Source organism: Gopherus flavomarginatus, chromosome 24 (assembly GCF_025201925.1).
Source record: "Gopherus flavomarginatus isolate rGopFla2 chromosome 24, rGopFla2.mat.asm, whole genome shotgun sequence".
NCBI lineage: Eukaryota > Metazoa > Chordata > Testudines > Testudinidae > Gopherus > Gopherus flavomarginatus.
This window is the reverse complement of record NC_066640.1, coordinates 14,216,736-14,230,047: the sequence shown is the minus strand read 5'-3', so window position 1 is coordinate 14,230,047 and position 13,312 is coordinate 14,216,736. Positions and strand designations below refer to the sequence as shown.

Here is a 13,312-nt window from a genome sequence, read left to right as displayed (position 1 = left end):
CTGGGCCTTGTGCTGGTGGGGTGGGGGGCAGGAAGCTCTTACAGAATCTTGTGTGTGAGAGCATCCAAGCAACGCCCATAAATGGAAGCGTTTGGCGTTGACTGGATTTTAAATCAGAGGCCAAAATGTCCAAGTCGAGGTGCCTAAAGTGAATCCATAATTAGGCTCCTAAATACTAGTGGCTGGATTTGGAGAGGTGCTGAGCACCCACAGCTCCCATTAATGCCAGGAAGAGTTGAGGGTGCTCACCCTCTCTGGAAGGCAGGCCCCCTTTATCGAAGGAACCATGTGTGCAGGTGCCTGGCTTTGACCTGCCAGGTTTGAAAACAGGAGCTACATTTAGTTCTTAAAATACTTCCCCTCCCCTCAAAGGCTCAATCATTGAGCCAAGCAACTGACCCCCAAAATAACGAACCCAGCTTCTCGTCACTGACCAGCAGGAGCATGGAATACCTTGGGCACCACAGTGAGCTGAAACGGGGGTGAAAACACACCTCTACTGTGAAATCACCGGGGGAGGGGGAGAGAGAACAAACTGAGCCTCCTTGCTAGCTCCTTTGATTTACCACGGTTTTAAAAAGGGAAGGTGGTTGTCCCAGAGAAGTGCAAACTTCAGCGCTCTCCCAGCACCCTGCCGTACCTGCAGGCGTACTCCACGGTATAGATGGCTCCTTGACTCTGCTCCTCCCAGCTCTGCATATCAGCCTGAAAGCAGACCACGGGGAACACAGAATGAAACTTCTTGGCATGAAAAGTGAAGGCACCCCTATGTACTAGACAGACATACCACCCACATCACACACACAACTAGCACCAAATGCAGCCCATTCACTGACATGCTACATAAGCATATGGAACACCTGAAGAAATGGCCACCTGTGGTCTAGCAAGGAGACAGTGCAGTTCAGTGGTTAGAGTAGCAGTTTGGCAGTTCTGCTCCCAGCTGTGTTACTGACATGCTGAGTGATCTTGGGCAAGTCATGTTTCCTCTCTAGGCGTCAGTTTCCCTATACGTAAAATGCTCTTTTCCTTCCTTGTAAAGTGCTACAGAGCAGGTAAGAGCATATCGTTAGTGAGGCTCGACTGGAAACGCACTGCTCAGCCAATGATACATACCACACATAGGTCTTTAATTCTGTGTAGCATTTAATTCGCTGCCATCCCCTGCAACATCCAACAACCAGATGTCGCCTTCCTTGTAGGCTTCCCTGTCCTCGTCTCTCACAGCCTCAAGTTCTCATTGTTTCTAGCTGGGAACTGACAGCAGGTAGGCCGAATTCAAAGCTGAGGTTACAGTAAATGTTGTACACATTAAGAACATGAATCCCACATCACTTCAACCTTTGGGTTCTGCTGCTTTTTGCTGGGCATTGCATTATGAGTCCCTCTCCCATTTTAAAGGCTAGCGTCACCTCGGGGGCTTTTTCTGAGAGCCATTCTCAGATTAAGAGTGCACTGGTTTTGTTTTAAAAAGCCGCTTCTGCCTGGAGCTAAATACTTTGCACAATCTGGCAAAATTTCTCTTGGCCGTGAATGCATCCATGACACAACTGAGAGCCAAGGTGAGGCAGGGTCATACCAATGAGCTGCTAAAGCGAATGCTACTGGTCGTCTAGAAGTTCCAAAGCATTCCACACAGGTGGTACGTCCATTCCAGCTGCTGCAGCTACCATTAGAGCTGACTCGGTTCCCATCAACTCCAATCCAGAGCCCCAAGAGAAAAACAGACAATCAGCTTCTTTCACAATTCAGGAATCTCATAGGAATTGTTCTGGTGAACATTTTTACAACCTGCTTGCAAACAGACTTTTCCATCCTCCAGTCTGCTAAGAAATCCCAGTGCACTCAGAGCCAGAGCATAAATAATGACTAATACTATTAATAATAATAATGCACATTCCTATAGTGCCTTTCATCTCAAGGGCTAAGTAAGTGCTACACAAACCATGCATAGGATCACTTCATGCAAATCTGATAAGCTGCAACTCTGGTGTGGAACATAACAGCACACAGCAACATTATGGAACAGATAAGAACCGAAAGTGAAAAAAGCAGATCACAATGAAAAGGCAGATGAATTTAGTGAAACGGGGAAGATGGAAATGATCCATACTTAAATTTGGCCAGAATTTGTAGGCTTAATTTGTAAAATTTACAGACGTGCCTAAGTCATTTAGACACCATTGAAAATGTTACCCAACAAACTCTTGTCTCTGCAAAAAGTGCCAGGGGATCGTGAATGATCACTAGTAATCACAATGGCTCTCACTCCAAACTGGCAGCACCGTGCTGCTTAGGACCACTCTGGGATACAGGCTCACTAGTGACTCGAAGGGAAGAGTACCCCAGTAAAAAAATCCCCAACACTGTTTCTGCAGCAGGTAGTTGCTCCTTGAAGATGGTCAGTTCAAGTACTAACCCGGCTCCACACTGCTCTCAGCTCTGTTCTAGTTACTTGTGAGAGCCAACAGAGTAAGAGTAAAAGGTGACAGAGCTGGGCTGGGCTGAAACAGTGGCTGAGGTAGAGGCTGGGAGACCGATGGAGGAAATTACAAAGTTCCAGAGACTTTGGCCCCAGTGTTCCCTAGCACGAGTAGATTTCCAACCTTGCCTTATATCTGAGGCCAGGCCACGATGTCCATTCCCAGCATTCTCGCCACTTCCTGGGGCTTTCATGTTCTTAATTAGGAAAAAGCCTTTCCGCTGTGCGCCTGTCTTTTTAATCTTTTCATGACATCCTCTCTCAGAATTCCCAGGGCACCCCTCACATGGGGTTTAATAGCTAAAGCCAGCTAATGATATGCAATAACACTAATGATGAATTGTGGTCGCTCAGCAGTAAATTAACAAGGAGTTCTACACCCCTGAAAGATCAGGGGAAATCCCAAAAGGCGGCTTTGTGCAGAGCAAGAGCAGAGCTTAGCAATGCAGCTCAGACACAGCAAGGCACCCTGGGCCCTGCATCTCGCTGTATCTTATCACTGAAGTGTTAAGTCTGCCTGGAGAGCTTGAGATGGATGAAGGTTTAAGATTATTTTTAATCAAATCAATGAAAGTCACAGCGGTGACCTTCTTCCTGCACCAACCTTTCCTCCCAAATCACCTCCAACAGTTTATTCCTATTTAAACCCACTGGGAATCTCTAAGGCCGTATCTCCAGAGAACCATATGACCTGGAACAGACGAGGCCTATTAAGTCTCATCTAATCCACCTCCGAACCTGTGCAAAATTTTCCCTTACAGTTGATTTTCTAGCATTTTGTCCATCAGTTCTAAAGGATTCAAGTGATAGGGCTTCCACTGCTTCCTTTGGGAGCTAATTCCTCAGTCTACTTCATGGGAGACGCAAAGACAACCTAGAGAGAGTTGAGAGCTTCAGAAGTGGGGGGTAAGGATCTGGACTACAGTCAACGTCACTTATGCTGCTCAAAGCCTGCTCTGTAACAGGATATTTTGCTACATGGCACGGAACTGAGAAGGAAGCAGGACTTTTCAGTCTGCTATTCAGTCAGTTCTCTGTACCAGAGAGGATTCTTCACAAACACAAACCACTGCAGTAGCAGAGATCTCACTCAAAGTCACCCAGAAGACACAAACCATGCTTTACCAAATTTCTATATGCTGGTCGCTGAGAACATGCTTCGCTAGATGAAGACAAATAGTTTTTAAAGGTTTAATTTCCTTTCTACCATTTCTGTTGCATTTACTTTTTTCATGTCAATTTGGAAAGTAAAATCAGCCTGGTCAGTTTCACTTTTGTCTCTAGCGCATTTCACTGTCTGGTTTTTGTGTGTAGATTTCTAACATCACAGGGCAATGCCAAAAGAAAAAACTTTTCACAGAAGTAATTAAAGCAATCAATCAATCAATATATTTCTTGAGAGAGAGCATGGTGCAGCAGTTAGACCACTGGACAGGGACTCAGAACACCTGGGTTCTATTCCCAGCTCTGCCAATGACCTGCTGTGTGACCTTGGTCAAGTCAACTCCCTGCTCTGTGCCTCAGTTTCCCCTCATTTTTTGCCTCATCTCTCCATAACAGAAGATAACTCCTTTGTAAAGGGCATTGTGATCTACCAATAAAAAGTGCTACATAATAGCTAGGCATTATTTAAGATCTGCAGGATGGGGGCTGTCTCATACTCATAATACAGTATGGACAGTATTTAACAGAACAGGTTCCGACCTCAGTCAGGGCCTCCAGGTGCTACTGTGCAAACAATAATATTCGTACATACTCTCCCCAACCCCTTTATCCTTTCATAGAACCTAATTTTGGGGGCCTAAATTAACTTGAAATGGACCCTTTCAACAATGGATTTTAAAAAACAATTTGGAAGAATTAAAACCAAGTCAATAAGCCATCGTGGTTTGGAGCGAGATAAAACCGGACAGCTCTTCCCTGGAGCACGGCCTGCCTGACGCCCTCAGCAAGTGCAAATTATTCTGTCCTGCCACAAAGTCAACAGGCCCTAGCAAAGACACTGAAAGAATCCACCCTACCCCAACTGAAAGTTTTCCCAACGATGACAGCCAAGCCCCTTTCCCGTTTGAAACTGCGCCACAGGAAGCTGAATAATAAAACAAGTACAAGCTCAAGAACAGAAGAAACAACCTGACCACGGATTTGTAGTTCTGAGTAGCATTAAGAATGCTCAGGACACAGCGTCCTTTAGTGAGCTCGGTAAGAGGCGGGGTTACACAGAACTACACGGGAATGGAGCCCAGCAAGTAGGACTGTGCGTTAGCGAACACAATGTTGTGTTGTTTATCATAAACCATTCCTTCTTAGTTCTCGAGGGACAGGGAGGAGGCAAGCAATGCTGAAGATGCAGAGAGAGAACACTCATTGTCCTCTGTAGCCAGCATAGTCCCAGCTGCAATGAATAATTCTCTTTCCATCTTTCTCCTCCTCACGCCGCCATTAACAACCAGGCAGAAACCCAGGAACTATTTTAAACACCTGAAGAAGCACAAAACCAAGACAATAGGCCCCATCCTGCCCCCTGAAGTCAGTGGTATGATCCTGGTGCGAGGAAAATCAGAATCAGGCCCATTTAGTGGGGGAACTATATTATTCAAGTGACATCAAGATGCAAACAATGCAGAGAAGTGGAAATAACAGAGTGTGCAGACATCACATGATTACTAGAGATTCATGCCTCATCTGGGAAGGAATCTCATGTACAGGATTCTGGAGCTACTGACACTAATCTTCAATACAGAATGAAGACTACAGAAGATTTAGGAGGTATCTGGGGGAGGGTGGAACTGAAGTGGATTCTCTCAAGCCCCACAGGTCACCCCAGATACTCTAAGGATCCTCACTATTATCCTTTGTGGGTATGTCTACACTGCAAAGGGAGGTGTGACTGCAACACACCAAGGCATACCAAGCCGAGCTTTAATCTAGCCAGTCTGGGTACCAACAGCAATGAAGCTGTAGCAGCATGGGCTAGCGTCCTGAGTACAAGCCCACCAGGGGCCTGGAGACATCCTCCCTGGCTAACCCGTGATGCTGTTGCTTCACTGTTATTGGTACCCAAGCTAGCTAGACTGGAGCTCGCTGCAAGCACACCTCCGACTGCAGTGTAGACATACCCTATGAGATATGTAAGGATGGCCAGACTGGGTCAGACCAATGGTCCATCTAGTCCAGTATCCAGTCCTCTGACAGTGGCCGGTCTCAGATGCTTAAGAGGGAATGAACAGAACAGGGCAATTATCGAGTGATCCATCCCACCATCCAGTCCCAGCTCCTGGCAACTGGAGGTTTAGGGACACTGGGAGCATGGGGTTGTGTCAGTGACCATCTTGGCTAATAGCCATTGATGGGACCTATCCTCCATGAACTTCTCCAGTTCTTTTCTGAACCCAGTCATACTTTTGGCTTTCACAACATCCCCTAGCAATGAATTCCACTGGCTGACTGTGTGTTTGTGTGAAGAAGTGCTTCCTTCTGTTTTACACCTACAACCAATTAATTTCATCAGGTGACTCTTAGTTCTCATGTTACAAGAAGAGGTAAATAACATTTCCCTATTCACTTTCTCCCCACTACTCATGATTTTATAGACCTCTATCATCTCCCCCCTCAGTCATCTCTTTTCTAAGCAGAACAGGCCCAGCCTTTTTAAATTCTTCTCATGTGGAAGGTGTTCCATACCCCTAACCATCATCACACTCCACATCTAGTCCATGAAGGCCCCCTTTGACCATGCTGATTCTACACTGGCCAGCAGAGGACAAAGCAGCGCAATCTGACATTCATCTGCTTCCTTCGCAGAGGTACTAGGTAAATTATTTTCCTCCCTTTTCAGGCAAAAGTCACTCCTGAGTCAGGACTGTTGGCCAACGCAGGAGAGGGATCAAGCAGGGCATCAAGCCCTCAAAGCCTGCATGTGAATGCGTTTAGCTGTGACACGAGCATGGGCAGAAATAGGGACAAGGCCCTCTGGGTCACTGAAATCTGACTAGATGACAGTCTTCTTTTTGTGGGAGGAAAGTGAAAAATGACAGCTATCTTGGCTAAAAATAGAAGGGATGGCAAGTAGCTACCAATGTGAACTCAAGCAGCCTCCAGAGAGGTTAGTGAGTTTTGAGAATACTCATGAAGACGACCCTGCCGAGCTGAGAAAGTCAGTAAATAAAAGATTTAGAAGGCTCCCCCTCAACAACCCCCCCACACACACACACTGCCTAACAACATGCTGTGTGTCTCATACATTCACCCCGCTGTCTTTTCCAGTAGGGTTTCAGTGTCCCCCTACCTTCCTTGGCACAAACCGTTCAATGCTGGCACCCAGCTCTTCCCTTCGCATGGCTTGGCATACAATCTGCTCAGTTTTCTTTTGCTCAGGACACACTCCCTGAAATTGGGCCTATTCTGATTAAATCAAGGTGAGTGACCACTTGGGAATTGTATTACAAACCTGTCCCCCATGTCCTGGTGATGTGACCAGATTAATGTTGCACTGCACATACATATACAGCTCTATATACCTCCGCTCACACACAGAAACGTACATAAATAGTTAATAAATAAGTGAATAATAAAGTGCCACAATCTGGGTTAATTTGGAAACTAAGGCTGTAAAGCAAAGGTGAGAAATGAGGACTGACAGTGTATTAGCATAGACACGGAGCAGTAATCTATTCATGAGGCATCACTCCTAATGAATCATGACTGGCAGGAAAGGGAGAAGGACACCAGGGCTAGCATTAAAGTGTCAGCACTCCAGGTTTCCGAGGAAAGGGGAAGCACAGCTGTGGGCTGCGATTCATTAGTGTCCTTTGCCTCTGGTGGGCTCTTTTTACTTGTTTCTCTCCCCATATTTTATGCAGGAAATAAAAACACCTTGCAGCACAGCCAGGGGAAATGAGATTTAACATCTCCCCTCTCCCCAGACAAGGCAGGTAGCTCATCTTCCTTTGTCTCCACGTATGGGCTGTCACCCAGTGGTTAGAGCCAAGGGATGGCAGTCAGATTCCTGGGTTCTTCTCTTGGCTCTGCTACTGTCTCAGGGCATGAACTTGGAAAGGCATTTCACTTCTCCTAGATTCAAGCTGACATGAGGGGAAACACGTCACTCATAGACAACCCCCAGCCTTCACTGGTCCAGGGAGCAGGGAATCGAAACCCAACACAGTCCTCTAGGCTCCCCCCGGCAGTGCAAAGTGCAGCCACTAGAGGGCCCTGGCCAGCTGCAAAGTCCTTTTCATTCTGTTTTAGTCCAAAGTGAACCCAGCAGCAACTTGGAGCTTTAAGGTCAACCAAAATTGAGAGATCTTCCAAAGGTTCTGGTCACTTTGGGTCTACTCCTGCCAGCAACTATCTGAAGCAGCTCATTATGTTACACTACTTTGCCCTTCTGAGGATCCTTTCATCTGAAGTTCTCAAAGTGTTTTACAAACATTAATTAGATAAGTTTCATAGCAGCCCTGGAAGGCCAGTTGTACCATCTCAATTTTACAGATGGAGAAACTGAGGCACAGAGCAGCAAAGCAACTCTCCCAAGCCACAGAACAATTCAGTAGCGGACCCGATAGAACCCAGGAGCTCTGGGTCCCAACCCCTTTCCTCTAACCATTAAACTGTTCTCCCACCTGGACTTGATTATCCTGTTCTCTCCCGTCTCACAGAGTCAGGAAAAAATGGCCAGGGGTGCTGGTGTCATGGGGAGCAAGGCAGCTTGCATCCTATTCCTGCCAGTGCTGGACTCCTGACCCAGACTGGCTCTCACCTTGTGCTGGGCTAGCTCCGGAAGGGAGCGCCTGACATGCTCCTGCAGTCGGTACAGTGCCACGGACGGCTCGTTGGCCAGGATGTACATGCTCTCCGTGAATTTGTCTGTAACTAACATAAGCAAAACAGCAGCATTATATAAAATGGGACTAAACGGGGAGAAGGCAAAGCTCCAAACCCCTTTGACATGTTTAGCCTATCAGCAGGTACGTTAAAGCAAAATCAAGCTAAGCACTGATTTCTGTTTAGAATCTTTCCCCCCAGACTCACAGCACAGCAGCAGGGTTTACTGTACCCTCTGAGGCGCTGGAATCTGCTGGCCCTTTTGGGTTTGCTAGCCACAGATCATTCAGGGAGGTCACCTGCAGTCCTGTAAGACCACTGGCTTTTCTGGGATCAGTAACATCTTTGAACAGATTCTGGGCATCTTAGCCAAGCCAGCAGATTAGCAGAGTCTAAAATTAATCTTGAAGGGGAAAGTTAGCTCTTGTTCCAGTGCGGAGTGCCTGAGCAGCCTGGGAGCTAATGGCAGAAAGGGAGTACTGACAACACAGAAATCTAGACTGACCTCGGATTTGAGGTTCCCTTTCCAGCTGCTCACCCAGTTCCATGCATCATGCTCCTTACATCTCAACAGCCCCCATGGGGATCCTAACAGAGTATGCCAGGAACACACAGTAGCATGCAGTCGGTGTGACAAACCCACCACATGGACATGGCTCTGGGCCACAGAGTGCCTTGCCAGAAAAAAACCCTAGAGAACTATAGCACAATGGTTTTAAAACCCAATAAACTGCTTTGAGGCAGGAGGTAAATGAATTCCCTTCCAGCCCTGCTGATGTCTCCATGACCAGCTTTTAAAGCCACTATATGCTGTTTCTTGAACATGCTGTATCACCTTCAAGCTCTCAGTTCTGAAGGCTGTGCATCACACTGTCCCACCACCTCTGTGATCTCCCCCATCCATCTCCCAATCTTCCTCTCCTTCCATTCCTAGCATTGCACTGTCATTCTCACCACTCACTGTGTCTGGAGCAAATCAACTCCTCTCTCTTCCTCTCAATAGCACAATTCCTTTAGGAAACCTTTTCCCATGGATATCCCCACAATGTTCTTTAGAGAGGCAGTATGGTCTAGTGAATAGGCACTGGACCAGGGCTCAGGAGACCTGAAATCTATTCCCAGCTCTGCCACTGATCCACTGTGGGACTCTGGGCAAATCACTCCCCCACTCCAGGCCCTCCGCCCCCTCCCCTTCTCATCCTGAATCTCTCTCTTTCTGGAGCACTCTCTCACTATGTGTTTGTACAGCATCTGGCACAAAGTGGCCTTGGTCTTGCCGCTAAACATGACCACAATACAAATAATTGACAACATCTTTCTTGTGATTTAAAATGTTTTATTTATTGAGCACAGACAGCGTGCCTAACCCCATACACAGAGGGAAGACGTGAGCCCTGCCTTCTGGCTCATAAGCTCCATATACTGTGAATTAGACTGCAAGCTTTTGGGGGGAAGAGGGTGCCTCCTCTTTGTGGGTTTGCAATGCCCCATGTACACCTACAGCTATCTGAAACACAAAGATCGGAGAGGGTTTTCAGAAGTAACCTTTCAATAGTGGATGTAGATTTTTTTTTTTTTTAAATCACAGCAAAAGTAGTGGGTATTTTTTGCTATATTTAAATACACTGGTTTATGGCTCAGCTAGTCCTGAGCCCATGCATAGCGTGAGCTGGCTGATCTTTTGGAACTAAATACATTTTTTTTTAAACAAGTTCCTTTTAAGCCAAATAGTTTTGCTTCCCCAGCTCTCAGCTTTTGTTTCATTTATGAGTGTTCAGTTATTGTAGTGTTTGCTGTTAGCCAACTTTCCAAACGGCTTGAATATAGATGTAGATAAATGCTGAGCTTTGCAAAACAAGTTGTAGCCACGTGCCAACTACATGTTCCAAAAAAGATACGGACACCCACTACTCATCTGACTTGCAGATGTGAGGCCATTTTGTGTTGGGGCTCACACAATGTGCTGTGGCAAGGAGGGGAGAGAAAGAGGAAGTAGCAACTATGTGACTGTTATTAAGCACAGATGAACAGACCCTTGGATGGTAGGGCACTGGAATGTGAGATTCAAAAGGGGATTGGACAGTTATCTGGACAGCAAGGATATCCAGGGTTATAATAGTTAATGCTAATAAAAAAATTGGCAGAGATATTAAACCGCATGACTCAAATTTAAGCCAATCTCTAATGATTAGAGATCAAGATGAGGTGTAAGGCAGGCCTGCAGCTGCTACTGGGAAGTTCTTACATCTTTCTCTGAAGCATGAGATATTGGCCACTGTCACAGACAGGATACTGAATGAGATGGATGCTGGGGCTGATCCAGTCTGGGATTTCATAGGAAATCCCTTTTATTTCCTGACTCACACCTTTGAGGATCTCTGTGGCAAGATACTTTTACAGACACCTTCAATCTCTGGCCTTGAGCCTTTCTTGCACATCCTGCCACTTCATATCAGCTGCCTTTGTATAGTTCCAAATGCCCACAAAGCACCAAAGCCCAGAAGTGTTATTTTTTTAGGCCTTGTCAACACTGGGGTTGTAGTCACCAGTGTAAACCACCTAGCACAGACATAGTTTACACCAGTGCAACAAAACTTGCACTAGTGCATCTTATCCCAGTTTCCAGGTACCTGCTTCAAACTGGGCTGCAACAACATAAAGTCATATCTGCACTGGTGAAGCTAAACCAGTAGCATAAAACCCAGGTGAGATTCTTTTGACCAAATCCTTCCTCTCATTTTAATTCACATGTGAAGGCTCTGCCTGCTAACCCCAGACCTGCAGCAAGCCAGACAGCAATGGATTTAATACACCGCAAGAAGGCAAGGCAGTCCACTGAAATAAAAAGTCAAACATTCTAAAATGCATCTATCTTTTTTAAAAATGCTCTTTAAATGAACCACAGGAGCAGTCTGCGGAACTCCTTGCTGCAGGAAGCTCAGCTTAGGAAGAGTAAAAAAAAAAATCAGGATTTATCTGAAGAAGAGACACAAACTAGCAGTGGTCAAGGGACTCCTTAGGCTACAATTGTCAGGCCCCCGGCCCCCACAGAAACCTACAATTGCACGACCCACGGAGCTGGCCTGGGGCTCCATAACTGCCCAGCCCCAATACGGAGAAGGCCCTGTGACCAGCAGGAGGGCAGGCTAGGGCCCTGCACCCAGCCAGGGGGCTGCCCTGCGGCTCTGTAAATGCCCCATCCCACCCCGGGGAGGCCACACAAAGGCCTTATAACGCCCCCCCCCCATCCCTGTCCTGAGGCGCTCTCACCCCGCCCCCCCGGGCATTTCCTGGGCCCCTCTGACCCCCCCAACCATGCCCCGCCCATCGCGGCCCCCGGGGCTGCTCCGCCCCGCCCCCACCGGAAGCCCTGGCGCCGCCATTTACCTTTTTTCACCTTGAGCTGCATCTCGGTCTCCTCCATCGCGGGCGGGGGTGGGGGGGGGGGATGTAGCGGATGCCGAAGCTGGACCGGAATCCCAGCCCGCCGGCAACTTCCGGCTCCGCGGTGCAGCGCTCGAAACGGCCCCTCTGGAAACCGCGTGACGCCGCAGAGGTTCCGCCTCTTCTCTTGCTCCGTCGGCGGCCCCTGTTACTGAACATGCCCTAGGCCGCTACCATCTGGGGTCAGTGAGCGACCCCTTCCCGGGGGACCCTCACCTCCCCGCTGTGTGGCCCCATAGGATGTGGCTTCCCCACCCCAGCAAACCCAGCTCCCAGCCCTAAGAGGCAGGGACTTTCTGCGGAAGACATAATGGGACGTTGTCTCTGCCCCTGAATGCACTAGAATTAAATGGGAAGGGTTATCAGGACAGCTGTAAACTCTACCCATGCTTAGCCCTTAGGGGCCTCCGCCTGGAAGGGACGCAGTTGCTGGGGCAAGCCCCCAGTGTTTTCAGGTCCCCTGAGTTCATCCCAGTGCTGCTCATTGCAAGTGGTCAGAACTCATGAGTCAGGTTCCAAAAAATCATGAGATTGGTGCATCGGTGCCCTCCGAGTGTGAACCCCTCCCCCATTGCCATGTATCAGGGCAAAGTGGAACTTCCCAAGGGAGCTACCCCTGGTGATTATAGTATGGGGGTGGGGAGGCTCTGCCCATCACGCCTGCCCCTCTCCACAAGGTAGCTCCATCACTGGTCAGTGAGCCTCACCCGCCTCTTACCTACCGCTGCCCTCTTGTGTGGGGAGTCTCTCCTTTGCACTGAGGCAGGAGAAGGGCAGCTGGCATCACTGGCCAGTGCTGGTGGCTGTCACCAGCAGTGTACAGAGGGGCAAGCAGACACCAGCGCTGCACACGATCTTGCTTGTTTGACAGCACTTTACGCTGCTGTGACCTGGCTGGCCTGACAAGGTCAAGATTCTTTCAGTCTAAGGAGAGCAACTGACACGTCTTGCCTCAAAGTGGCTCAATGGCAGACATAGGCCCAGGGGCACCATAGGTCACCCTCTGTATATGCACTAAGCAATTCTGCATGGCCCCGGCCTCTAGGGAGCATTGCATTGTGATCCTGCCCCTTGTACAGAGTGCGCCAAACTCTCTGAGCCTCATAACGGATTTCTTTGGTCTGTGTCTTTTGGTCAGTTGGCTGTACATATGCTCCACGGGTGAGAATCCGGCCCAGATGGTGTCTTTAGAGAGGGGGAAATTGCTCACGAGTAATTCTGTTTCTCTGGAGATATTGTCTGGCAGGATTTTCATCCCACCCAGCATTCCCCTCCCCCCCGCACCATTTGGATTTTATTTGAGGAGGGGGTGATGTGTGTGGGGTTCACAGTCTAGGCAATCACGTACTAGGTACTCAAGGCCCATTCCTGATCTGCAGTGCTCGTGGCTAGAGCGAGAAAGGGGGTTGTTTATATTCTTGTGGAGTGAGATGCCTGCATGTCTCACACTGGAGACATGAGACCCGGCAGTGAGAATCCAGTGAGATGATCCAAGAAGCAGAATGACAGAGAAGTAATTTTCCGTTACCCACCTTCATTCAATAGGTACATAAAGCTCTG

The 13,312-nt window shown here is 48.0% G+C and overlaps 1 protein-coding gene across 6 annotated transcripts in view; it reads right to left on the bottom strand.

The window, feature by feature from the left end:
- The window catches only part of LOC127040205 (BLOC-1-related complex subunit 8-like), an 82,528-nt gene extending 70,703 nt beyond the window's left edge, over positions 1-11,825 (bottom strand). For all 6 annotated transcript variants that reach the window (XR_007771405.1, XM_050934076.1, XM_050934075.1 and 3 more), the window contains exons 1-3: positions 11,696-11,825; positions 8,244-8,356; positions 641-705 (exon numbers count right to left, since the gene is read on the bottom strand). Coding sequence is in view for 5 of the 6 variants with exons in the window: in XM_050934076.1 (XP_050790033.1) it covers positions 641-705; positions 8,244-8,356; positions 11,696-11,732 (215 nt within the window). In the remaining variant the exon portion in view is untranslated. The remainder of the gene's footprint in view (positions 1-640; positions 706-8,243; positions 8,357-11,695) is intronic.
- Positions 11,826-13,312: the final 1,487 nt, after the last annotated feature.